This window comes from Hylobates moloch, unplaced genomic scaffold (genome assembly GCF_009828535.3).
Source record: "Hylobates moloch isolate HMO894 unplaced genomic scaffold, HMol_V3 SCAFFOLD_14, whole genome shotgun sequence".
Taxonomy (NCBI): domain Eukaryota; kingdom Metazoa; phylum Chordata; class Mammalia; order Primates; family Hylobatidae; genus Hylobates; species Hylobates moloch.
The window spans coordinates 55,495,540-55,508,639 of record NW_026652289.1 but is presented as its reverse complement, the minus strand read 5'-3'; the positions used below and the strand labels follow the sequence as shown (position 1 = coordinate 55,508,639).

General features: G+C 35.6%; 1 protein-coding gene across 8 annotated transcripts in view; it reads left to right on the top strand.

The window, feature by feature from the left end:
- NEO1 (neogenin 1) overlaps nucleotides 1-13,100 on the top strand; it is a 267,305-nt gene that overhangs the window by 56,064 nt on the left and 198,141 nt on the right. For all 8 annotated transcript variants that reach the window (XM_032174196.2, XM_032174198.2, XM_032174189.2 and 5 more), the window contains exon 2: nucleotides 12,415-12,732. In XM_032174196.2, coding sequence (XP_032030087.1) covers nucleotides 12,415-12,732 — 318 coding nt within the window. The remainder of the gene's footprint in view (nucleotides 1-12,414; nucleotides 12,733-13,100) is intronic.

Below are 13,100 nucleotides of genomic sequence, written 5' to 3'. Positions count from 1 at the left end.
AATAGGTGTTCTATGGTATAATTGTTTTTATTAAGAAAGGATATGTCTTATTCATTGTACTTTGTAAAGTTCAAGCCATAGATGCTAAAATTAGAAAAAGTTTCTCATCAAATAGCTAAAATATTGATTTGATAGTCAACAGATGAAGTTACTTGAAATAAGCTATGTTAGTCTATTCTCACACTGCTATAAGGAACTACCTGAGACTGGGTAATTTATGAAGAAAAGAGATGTGTAATTGATTCACAGTCCTGCAGGCTGTACAGGAAGCATGGCTGGGGAGGCCTCACAAAACTTACAATAATGGTGGAAGGTGAAGGTGGAGCAGGGCACATCTTCACATGGAGAAGTAGGAGAGAGAGTGGAGGGGAAGGTGCCACACACTTTTAAACAACCAGGTCTCATGAGAGCTCACTCAGTATCACCAGAACAGCAAGGGGAAATGCGCCCCCATGATCCAATCACCTGCCACCAGGCCTCACCTCCAACACCGGAGATTATAATTCAACATGAGATTTGGGCGGGGACACAGACCCCGCAGAATATTTAGAGCACCTCTTGAAAAATGTGGTCACTTTATTAATTTTGAACTCTGTATGAAAATATTTTATTAAATTTCTTGAAAAATCTTACCTACCCAGAGTATCAGTGAAGTGTTTTCATTATAAGCATCAGAAACATTAACTAAGTACAAAGGGCATTTGTTAGGATGATATGGGGTTGCTTAAAGGATAAACAGAAAAGATAAAGAACCAAACAAATGTCCACTGTTTCAGTTGGGCCAGAGGAATTACTTTTCTGTGAATGATTACTTTTCTGGGCAGGGCATTGGATTTCTTGAGTCTATACGCCTAAGAGTGCCTGCTGCGTGTTGTGTAGTTTCTGGTATATTGTAATTGCTTAGACAACAACCCAATGCAGTGTTTTCTCTTGATGTCTTAATATTGTAAAAGCATCTAGGAATAAGGACATTTTCCTAAATAACAATATCATTAATCACATCTAAGAAAATTAAAATTAACTCAGTAATGCTGTCTAATATACTCAGCATTTAAAGTCATCTAGATATTCTCCAAATGTTTTTTGTTGCCCAGGATCCAGTAAGGTTTCACTCATTGCATTTGCTTGTTTCTCATTAGTCTCATTAGTTCATGCAGGACAGTCTTCTTATTGCCTTTGTTTTTTATGACATTCACTTTATTTTACTTGAAGAGTCCAGGGTAGTTGTCTTGTAGAATGTCTCACATTTTGGATTTGTGTAATTATTTTTTCATGCTTAGATTTAGGTTAGACACTTGGCGAGAATACTACATGCTGCTTATTGCATCTCATCAGGATGTTTATGAAGCCAGGTTGTCCCAGGACTGTTAATAATGAATTTGATCACTTAGTTAAGGTGTTATCTGCCAAATCTGTCCATTGTGAAGGTACATTTCCCCGTTTGTAATTAATGATTTGTGGATGACACTCAAATTGTGTGACTTCTTTTTTATCCATTGGTTTGAGCATTCATCAGTAATGAATCAGTTATTACTGAGCTTTTAATGAAAAGTTTCTAAAAAGTTTCCTTTTTAAATAGACATTTCTGATTAGGCACTAAAGAGAGGGTACTGGTAGTCACTTAAAAATCCTTTCGTTTTTACTGTTTAGATGTCAGACCAGTTATATTAGACAGCTGGGAAAGAGCTTTGCTTTGGTTCCTCACAATTATTGCCATGATTCAGATTAATCTTTTACCTTTTCTAGAAATAATACAATTTTTTTTATTAGAGAACTTGATTATTTTAAAACACATTAATGAAGGGTAACATAGGCCAGTGCAGTGCTGTATAATGGAAGTATAGTACAAGCCAAATACATAATTTGAAATCTTCTAGATAGCACATTAGAAAAGTAAAAAACAGGTGGAACTAATTTTAATAATATATTTTATTTACATGAATATATCCAAAATATTTTAACGTGTAATTAGTATAAAAATTATTGAATATTCTACATTCTGTGTGTGTGCACTAAGTCTTCTAAATCTGGTGTGTGTTTTATACTACTTAAAACCTTATTTTAGATGAGCTATATTATCAATAACCACATGTCACATATCACTGTCCCTATTGGATAGTGCAGATCTGGTGGTTACAATCTTGGGCACAAAGGAACCAGACTAACTTGGTTCAGATCTTGCCTTCTTCACCAGCTAGCATCATGACTTTGGGCAAATTCTTTATTCTCTTTGTGGTGTAGTTTTCCCATTGTAAAATGGGGATAATAATAGTTCTTACTACTAGGGATGGGGAATTTGAAATAATTAATGTTGGAAAAGCACTGAATCCGTCTCTGGCACATAGTAAATGCTTAGTAAATGTTAACTCTTGTCATTATGCCTTTAGACTTCGTCCAATAATTTCCATTCTGTCTTAGAAATGTCCTTGTATTTTGTTAGGGAAGCTAGGACTAGATATTGGATCCCTTGACTTCTGTTTTATATCTTGCTGGTTTTACCCTCAGTCCCTTGCTTTACAGACTCTTCTGTAGTGACTTTCTAAACCAATAAGATGAAATAGATTTTTTAGGAGAGTTTTAATTTCAAGCATTCTCTCACCTTGTTACCATAATTTATTGAAATGAATGGGAAAACCCAGCACCTCTGCAAATGGCAATGAGTTAATGAGAGATTTATCATTATGATTTTTTAAACCCACAAAAGATTGAGAGCTACAATATATTGGATTACTTTTTTTTTGTAAAACAAATACTTCTCTCCCAGAGAAGCCTATATGTAATTGTAGCAGTAAGGTAAAACAGATTCACTTACAAAATTAAGGTGATCTCGAAGATTGATGAAGTGTAGTTGTATCTAGTTCAGAGTTATTTAGGATGGCTTCCAGATTTGTTGATTATCCAGTCGCCTTATATTAGGTCATAATAACTGCAGAAGATAGAGAAGGGAGTATTTAATGAAGTTTTGCAAAGGAGATGTCCTGTTTAAAAATAACTTGACGGTTTACTGTAATATAACGTTTGGTACCTAGAATACTAGTAAAGTATCATTGCCCATCATAGAAAAATAAAACATCATTAAACAAAGAAGTATCAGTTAGTTGAAGCCTTTGTAAGCATTCACCGAATCAGCATTCCTAAAGACAGTGATGTTGCTAAAATGAAATGGTGGTAGTTGAATATTACAGTGTAAAACAATGCCATCATTCAGGGTATTGAATTGTACCTCCAAGTTAATTTTTACATTATATTATCATTGCAGCCATATTTTCATCAGTATAACAAAAGTGGAACTGAACAAGACTTTGCAACAGTATTGGGTGAATGTGCATCAGTATTGGGTCTTACTCTTAGGAGAATCTTCTGGCCACCAGTATTAAAAAGTGGCTTATAAGATATTTCCAGGCTGAGTGCAGTGGCTCATGCCTGGATTCCCAGCACTTTGGGAGGCTAAGGCAGGAGGATGACTTGAAGCCAGGAGTTTGAGACCAGCCTGGGCAACATAGTGAGGCCCTGTCTGTACCAAAAAGACAAACAACAGCAGCAAAACCCAAAAGCTTTCATGAATGTTCTGTAATTAATGTGAAAATTCTTATATTTTTCTCATTTAGCAGAATGAAAAATGACCAATTCAGATTTCCCTGTTTTGAGCTAAAGTATAGCTAAATATGAGCTAAGTATTGCTAAGATTGTTTATTATTAATGGACTTTTCCTGAGAATTGTTTTGGAGAATTTCCAAGTAACTGGTTAGAACATTAATGGTACTGTTTGCAGGTTATCACATTGCCCCTTGTCTTCTTGCACATCATGAAGAAATTATATAAAATATTAACTTTAGTTATTTATGGTACTTTAAGAAGTTACGTAAAACATTTTTACAAAGGACAGACTTCAAGTCATCTTGAGGTCAAATTTTGGAGACTAAGGCTGATCTTAGAAAAAGCAATGGAGATTTGATGTTATCCACAGTCACTAAGTATCACTAATACTTAATTCCATCTTGTCCCAGGCACCTTTCTTACCTGTAGGATCCTGAAAAAGGATAAAACAATAAACAAAAATTGAGGTGCAAATAGCCATGGCAAGACAGGGGTCATTTTATCAAGACAGGGGTCTCTGATAGTCTAGCCTGCTCATGGGAAGATAGACCTTAGAAAAGAGGAAAAAGCAAACAGGTATTTGCTGTGAAGATTACACATAGCGTAGAAGGTTAGAGGACTAGGATCTCTTCAGAAATAGTTGTTAGAAAAGGCTTCTGTAGAAGGGACAGTTTGGTTAAAACGTGAAGGAAGAAGCTAGCCATGCGACAGAGAGTGGGTGCAGGGCAAGTATTCCAGGCAGAGGGGATGGCACATGCGGAGGCCCCAGTGCGAGAAAGGACATGGCTTGTTCAAGAGACTGAGTAATGTGGCTTATTCACAGCCCATTGAGAGAAGTTGGAGGAAGTGTGATAGGAGATTAGGTTGGAGAGAGGCAGGAACCAGATCCTGTAGGCAGGCCATGGTAATGAATTTGGATTTTATTTTAGCTGTACTGGGGAGTTGTTGAAAGATTAGGGAAGAAAGATGATCAAACTTGGTTTTAAGATCACTTAATATTATTTTACACATAACAGTTGTCAAAATATGAGTAAAAGTACAGTCCATATTATTTTATACATAACAATTTCTAAAATGTGATTGTGAAAACTAAGGCCCTAGATTGTTAGTGATTTGGGGGGAGGTATTATAGGTTTTTGAACTGTGAATAGTTACTATTTATTGAGGACCTGTTATCTGCCAAGCAGTGAGGAGTTTTATACAAATTCTCTCTCTTCTTCACAGAAATTTCCTTGAAAGGAGGCATAATTTTTCCTGTTTGATGGGGGAGGAAATTTTAGATACAGAGAGAAATTAAGCAACTAGCACAGAAGGGCTAGGATTCAAAAATGTGTCTGCCTGACTTCACTGTCCCATAGTTTTTTTTAGTGTCTTTTTGCAGGGAGGGAGATGAGGGGGGAGAAGAACAAGGCTGAAAATTGAAGAAAAGGAAAGCACTCTTATTATCATAAATGTTTGTGGAATAAAGGAATTTAGATTTTTTTTATTTGGGGGAGTGGTTGGGAAGATAGTCGCTGTAAATTAGAACAAAGTATCAAAGTACATTACCCTATAGAAATTGAATCACCCTAGGATTTCCCTATAGGACATTATGATCCTGAACAAGAATTTCAGATCTAGCTTTGATTAGACATTGACACTCACTGGTTTTATGGTATATTTGTATGCCATGAAGTTTTAAAAGCATATATGTTTATCAGACAATTAAAATGATCTGTATAATATTAACAATTAATTGCATGTTTTCCCCAGGAGAGGGGTTCTGTAAAGTTGAAATATAGGGAAGATGATGTGTCTGAGGTAGATCAGTCTTTGGAGAAATTAGCTGTGCAGGGCAGAGAGAGACTGAGCTCTGGAACCAGGAGCACTAACTGTTACGTGGCAAAACAGGGTGGAAAATGTTTGTTAACTCTTAAGTGTTGCCTGCTCTTAGTTGATAACATGAATGTTGTTGAAATCTTTGAATGTTATTTTAATTTTCTAGTTTTCTAAGGTAGTTGAGAACTTGAAGCAAGATAGTCTGAACTGCATAGTGATAGTGGACACTAAAGAATCAGGATGGATGAAATGTAGGATTTGGAGACTGACGAGAAGGGATGGGATGGTTGAAAGAAACATTAACAAGTAGTAAAAAAAAAAAAAAAAGGAGGTCCTTTGACAGTAGTGTCTTAGCTTATTATAATAAAGTGATACTTTTCTTACAACGAACATTATACAGAATGCTTGCATTTGGTAGGTATATAAAAATGCTGCTTATCTTTCTGCCCTGCGTTTCTGCTACTACTAAACTTTGAACCTCTTTTAGCAATAAGACAGATTTCATTTTATTTCTGCAAGTATTCAAATACCATATGTTAATGTTTTACTCTGGATACAATGAAGTTTAGAATTATTACTGGTCACACAATTAAGACATGCACCAAGTGATATGATTTGTTGATATTGTTGGGAGTTACAACAGAGAGAAGTTCCCTGTGGATATTTTCTTTCTGTAAGATGGAATTCTATCAAGAAGTGTGAGGTATTCTATCAGAACGTGAGGAATAGTCTATCAAGAAGTGAGAGCTATTCCACTAAGACGTGAGAAATTTGAAGAGACTTGGGAATGTAGAAGATGTTAGATAGGATCATTAAACCTATTTCAAAATGGAATCCAGTGACTCTGGCCATACTAAACCAAAATTAAGCAAATATAAATGGCTGGGAGTCAGGTCCCTGGGGAGAAGTATAAGCCAGTTTTTATACAAAGTCAGCTAAGGAGTGAGTGTTTGATAACCCTTTTATTGTAACAAAAAGTGGGTAAAGAAAATGGTGATAGATCTTTTAGAAAATAATCTCCTGTTCCCAGCAAAGGATTGTTCACCACCACCACCAACAAAATTTTTGTTACTGAAAAAGATAAGAAGAATGTGTATGCAATTGTTCATATATATATATATATATATATATATATATATATGTACAAAGGTAGCAATACAGAAATACCTGGAGTAAAAAGTGTTCTCCCTGTATGCTCTCCGCTCTCCGTTGGCAGCTCAAACCCACTACTCTCCCCAGGGAGAAAACAATGTTAACTGTTCAGTGTTTGTTATTCTAGTCTTTTCCCTTTGTATTTGCATTTAAATATGGGCACACAAGCATCTGTACATGTGTACATATTTTAATATCAGAAGAGTCATACTCTACATATTTCGAATGTACATTTTTATTTATGTATCTTGACACTCTTTTAATCTCAGCATACAAATGTACCCCAGACTTTTCATAATGTTCCTCTCCTGTGCAGACTATATGTATGTATGAATTTATGAATGAAGATAGCTATATTTCTGCTTAAGTAATACTATTTTTATGTAAAATATTTAGACAATACCAAAGGTGAAAGAAAAAATTAAAAATCAACGGAAATTCTTGAGATAATCCCTATTTTGGTGACCATTAAAAAAATGTTTTTCTTTAGGTATTTACACGAGTGTGAACATACATCACACCTGCCACATATAAAGGTATAATATTTATTTATTTATTTATTTATTTAGAGACAAGGTTTCCTTCAGTCACACAGACTAGGTCTCCCTCAGTCACCCAGACTGGAGTGTAGTGGTGTAATCTTGGCTCACTGCATCCTCTGCCTCCCGTGCTCCAGTGATCCTCTCACCCTCAGCCTCCGAAGTAGCTGGGAATACTGGTACAGGTCACCACTTCTGGCTAATTTTTGTTTTCTTGTGTTTTGTTTTTTTGGTAGAGATGGGGTTTAGACATGTTGCCCAGACTGGTCTTGAACTCCTGGGCTCGAGCAATCCACCCGCCTTGGCCCCCCAAAGTGCTGGGATTACAGGGGTGAGCCACAGCACCCAGCCAGTGTAGTATTTATAAGTGGATTGTACATACAAGATGATTTTTATCATGGAACTATTTTATCTGCTTGGGGATTTTTATCTTTCCTCCACTCCCTTTCTCCTAGCTTTCCCCTCCCAGTAACCAGTAGTAACAACCTGGTGTACATTTTTTCTACCTTTCTCAATGTGCATATAATCATATACATATAAAATTATATAATTTACACTCATCTGCATTATTCATTTTTCACAGAACTGATTCTACATCAACTGAAACGTAGCCCACTCATTTTTTTGCTGGATAATATTCTAAGGCGAGGATCAGCAAACTGCAATAAATGGATCAAATCCATCCAGCCACCTATTTGTGTAAATAAAGTTTTATTGGAACATAGCTTCACCCATTTTTGTATTGAACAATTTAACCTTTTAAATTCTTTACCTGTTACATGTGACACAATTTTCCCCCCAATCCATTGTCTTTTGCTTTGTTATGGTATTTTTCCATAAAAAGTTTCTTTTTTTTTAATGCAATAAAGTAAAACATGCCTCTTCTTTTCTAGCTTTTAGTTTCCTATTTTGATTTAAAAGGTTGCCTAACTCCAGGATTATCCTTGTATTTTCCTAAAATTTCTTCTAAGGTTTTTATCACTTAGGTTTTTTATAGGCCTTGAATACATTTTTATGTCTGTATTGAGTGACATTGTAGTATAATGTAGTATAAGATCACAGATAATGAACAAATAGCTAACAGTAATGTAGTATAAGATCACAGACCCTGGTTCTGTGATTTACTATCTGTTCAACCTTTGACAAGGTCCTTAACATTTATGTATTTTTTGTTTTCCTCTCTAAAATGAGGCTGATTCTTGTACCTGTTTTGTAAGATAATAGTGAAGCTTAAATGAGTGGTTATTATGTAGAAAATATTTAGAACATTATCTGGTACATAGAAACACGTAAGTGCTTTTACTGTTATTACATGGTGTGAGTAGGCATCTCATTTTTTTCCCATATGGATAACCAGTTGTCCTAGTAACATTTATTGAGTAGTTAGTTCATCCTTTGTCTCAATTGATTTAAAATGTCATCTCTACTACATATTAAGTTTCCAAATATATATAGCTCTGTTTGGGGGCTTTATAGCCTGTTATGTGTCTTTATCCCCTGCTCCAGAGCCACAGTGGCTTAGTTACTATAGCTTTATACATACTGGTAACTAACGAGTGGAGTCCCTTTACTTTGTTTTGCAGAATTACTTTGGCTCTTACTGGCTTTTTTTTTGCTCTTCCATATAGTTTTGTAAACACTCATCAGAATTTACAAAAACTGATTAAGTCTTAGCATGGAAGGGAGTGATACTAAGTGGCCATTATTAGAATGGAACCTGCAGTCTCTCATTAATACTTTAACCATTGGAAATTTTTAGAAGTTATCTGGTTATGTAATCTAAAGATTGGTACCATCCACCGTGCTAGGTGGGTACTGGGAATATAGCAAATGAAAACTGTAGAAAGATAGATCATAAGCCTGCAGTTCCCAAACTATACCCTGAGATACCCAAAGGCACCTCAGAGAACTCCCAGGGTCATTTCAAACTTCTAGGGAAACATGCCACATCTGTTGGACACTATGCGAACTTCTATCTCAAGGTAGTTCACAGTTTCAACATCTGATTGTGCCATCTTCATTTTGTGCCTGGGATATCTTTGTGAAGTTGAGCTTTTGGTGGTTACTGTTTTAAAAAGCAAGTACTATGCAAAAATCAATGTGGAATAGGAAATGTGGGTGGCAGTATTTAGTTGCACAGCATTTAAGTTTTAGAAGTTGTGCAGGGCCCTATAGGTGCAAACATCCCATAGTAACTAATTGTGGTTATTTTAAAATGAAATATATATATATATTTTCAGTTTGCATGTATTATTTTTTCAAAAAGGTGTTAATTTGTTGGGACATAGATACTCATTTGTTTGAACCTAACTGTTAAAAAAAAATAGAATGGTTAGCTATCTCTTTTGACCTATGGAATTATTGAAAGAAATTGTAGAGAAAATAAGAGTACCAGGAGCCAAGCAAGTTTGGGAACCTCTCTACTTTAACTTAAAGTTATTACAGATATTCAAAGATTATTTGGAGTGCTCTGTAGATAGCGCATACACCATGCTTGCTTAGAACAGGCAAAACTAACATTGCCTGGGCACCTGGGACAGACAGCATTTCTGAGCAAATGATATTTAAGCTGAGCTTGAGGGAAGACTGAGAACTGACTGAAAAGGAGTGGTGGTGGGAATAGCTTGTGTGAAGAGGCAGGAGCTGTGGGGAACTGACTGGGAGAGCAATGCAAGGGAGCTGGAAATAGGCAGAAGCTAGATCAGGTGGTCGGCTAAAGGAGTTCCTTCAGGTTTCTTTGTAAAAGGCAGCGGCAAGCCTTTGAGGGGTTTTAAGTGAAGAGAGGATGTCTTAGGTCACTGCCCTCCTACTGAGAGAACAAAATACAAACTTATGTACAGAAATATTTGAGTAACACTGTGTTCTCAGTAATTTAGAGTGAATATTTTTTGTAAAAATTTTGAAGTGCCTTGATTTTGAAAGGCATTTGTAAGCTTTCCTATGAGTGTAATTCGCTCTTAATTTTTCAGACACATATACTTTTTTGTTGTTGTTGTTCAACCCGGCTCAATTTTAAAAATGACATAAAAAGCAAGACAGTGTTAAACTGCAAAACATTTAAATTGTAATTTTGGGAGTATTTTTTCAAATGGCAAAAATTGTGTTGTAATTTTGAAATAAAATGTATTTTATTATCAGTAATACAATACTTCAGATTTTTAATTTGCGTATTTTGGCCACCAATCTAACACATTTATCTTTTAAGTTTCTGAGTTAAGTTTGGGGGGTATAATAGAGATTTAATAGTTACACAGTAAAGATATAAAGGTAATTTCTCTTAGTTTAGCTATCTTTTTATACTTTTTGTTTATGTGTTTATTCTACTATGATTCCAGTAAACTAATGCAACATAAACATTTTGATAGTAATAAGAAACTAATTGCAGGTTACTTTTTAAAAATTTCTAAGCTTATTTTCAGGAATTTTAAGACTTAAAAAATAAAATAAATTTCATGGTCATTAAATGGGCATAGAGACCTGAAACTCTTTTTTTTTTTTTTTTTTTTTTTTTTTTTTGAGACGGAGTCTCACTGTTGCCAGGCTGGAGTGCAGTGGTGTGATCTCGGCTCACTGCAACCTCCACCTCCCGGGTTCAAGTGATTTTCCTGCCTCAGCCTCCCGACTAGCTGGGACTACAGGCATGTGCCACCATGCCTGGCTAATTTTTGTATTTTTAGTAGAGATGGGGTTTCACCATGTTGGCCAGGCTGGTCTCGAACTGCTGACCTTATGATCCATCCACCTTGGCCTCCCAAAGTGCTGGGATTACAGGCGTGAGCCACTGTGCCCAGCCACCTCTTTTCTAATACCTGCTTGTGGTGTTTGGGAAAGTGTAATTAGTCTGATTAGAATTAGAATTTATCATTGAAGTGTTGAAAAACTTTTAAAACAATTGAATGTTATTTCCTTCCCTCTGCCAGTGTGTTTTATATTTCTTTAGAGCTGTTTGTTCATTATATAATATAGAATTTATGTCATCCTTAAATTCATAATGTAAATAAATTATAAAGAGGTGTGTAGATATATTCAAAAAACAGTCTTAGTTTCATTTGCTGGATTGGGTTTCTCTGATTTTTCACATGAAGAAAGCTGATGACAACTTGAGTTGTTTACAAGGGAACTGGTCAGAAGTTTTCTTGAAGAAAAGTGATAAAGCTTTAAGTTGGAAAGCTTTCCAACAGGCTGAGAATATAAGGTTTATAGCAAATATTTTTCTTTAAATTTTGTTCTTCCCATGTTCAAAGAACTGACAGGGACTTAGAGAAATTAAGCTAATTCCTTCCATGCTCTTTACACTAAAATGAATTCTAGATGAAGATTAAATGTAGAAAATCACAAAAGTAATAGAACAAAGCAAGGCTGAAATTTTTTATAATCTTGGGATAAAAAAGACCTAAGTATAAAGTTTAGTTTTATGTAGCTTAAAATTTATTCTTATAACAAATATTATAAAGTTAATTGGAAAAAAGAATATTTGTAAAATTTGATAGCAGATTGCTTTTAAAAGTCAGTCGGATGAATAAATTCTCTAGAAAAATGGACAAAGTGGGCCGGGCGCGGTGGCTCACGCCTGTAATCCCAGCACTTTGGGAGGCCGAGGCAGGTGGATCACGAGGTCAGGAGATCGAGACCATCCTGGCTAACACGGTGAAACCCCATCTCTACTAAAAATACAAAAAATTAGCCGGGCGAGGTGGCAGGCGCCTGTAGTTCCCAGCTACTTGGAGAGGCTGAGGCAGGAGAATGGCGTGAACCCCGGGGGGCGGAGCCTGCAGTGAGCCTAGATCGCGCCACTGCACTCCAGCCTGGGTGAAAGAGCGAGACTCCGTCTCAAAAAAAAAAAAAAAGAAAGAAAAATGGACAAAGTATGTGTATAGTAAATTTATGAAAAAATACAAATAACTAATAAACATAAAAAGATACCTCTTAAGAATCATTTTAATTTTCTGCCTCCTTTATGTTCAACAGAGAATTTCACTTTGAATGCAGTAACTTAAGGTATTTATAAATCTAATTCTAGGGTTTGAAATAAAACTTTTATTGGATACTGATGTCATTTAACAAGGCTTGTTTATCTCAGGTGGAAGGTTTTTTTTTCCCCTAATGTTCTTCTAAATGGGTCAAAGTTTGGTTTCCTACTTGAAAGTAAATCTTATTTATTAGACATTTATAGTGAGATGACTATATTTATGTGTCACATCCAAAGAGCAACAGTTAATAATTTTTGGACTTGTTAGTAATATATTTTCTGACAGAAATAGTAGAAGAAAGATTTGCTTAACTTTGTTCTTTTTCTTTATTTTTGTAGGAGCCAGCATTCGAACGTTCACTCCATTTTATTTTCTGGTGGAGCCGGTGGATACACTCTCAGTTAGAGGCTCTTCTGTTATATTAAACTGTTCAGCATATTCTGAGCCTTCTCCAAAAATTGAATGGAAAAAAGATGGAACTTTTTTAAACTTAGTATCAGATGATCGACGCCAGCTTCTCCCGGATGGATCTTTATTTATCAGCAATGTTGTGCATTCCAAACACAATAAACCTGATGAAGGTTATTATCAGTGTGTGGCCACTGTTGAGAGTCTTGGAACTATTGTCAGTAGAACAGCGAGGCTCACAGTAGCAGGTAAGTTTTAAATGATTTTTTTTTGCATTTTCAAATATTTATAACATGTACATCTTGATAAAAGCACTGTTCTCTTGGAGTTTTCTTTAAATTAGTAGCAACAAACATACTCATTTAACAGATATCAATTGTGCATGTACTCTGTCTATGGGACCTTGCTATAGGGCTTGCTCAGTGCTGTAGAGAATAAACTGTAGCGTGTTTCCACTTGTCTGATGGCTTACTATTGCTATCAGAAGTACCGAGCAGTTCTTTTCTCCTTTTAGACTTGGAAGTGGCAGAAGAAGTGGTATAGGAAAATTAAATCACTTTGACGGCCAATTTCTGTCTTACCCAGCATAACCATTTAGTATGGTTTTGCAAAACTT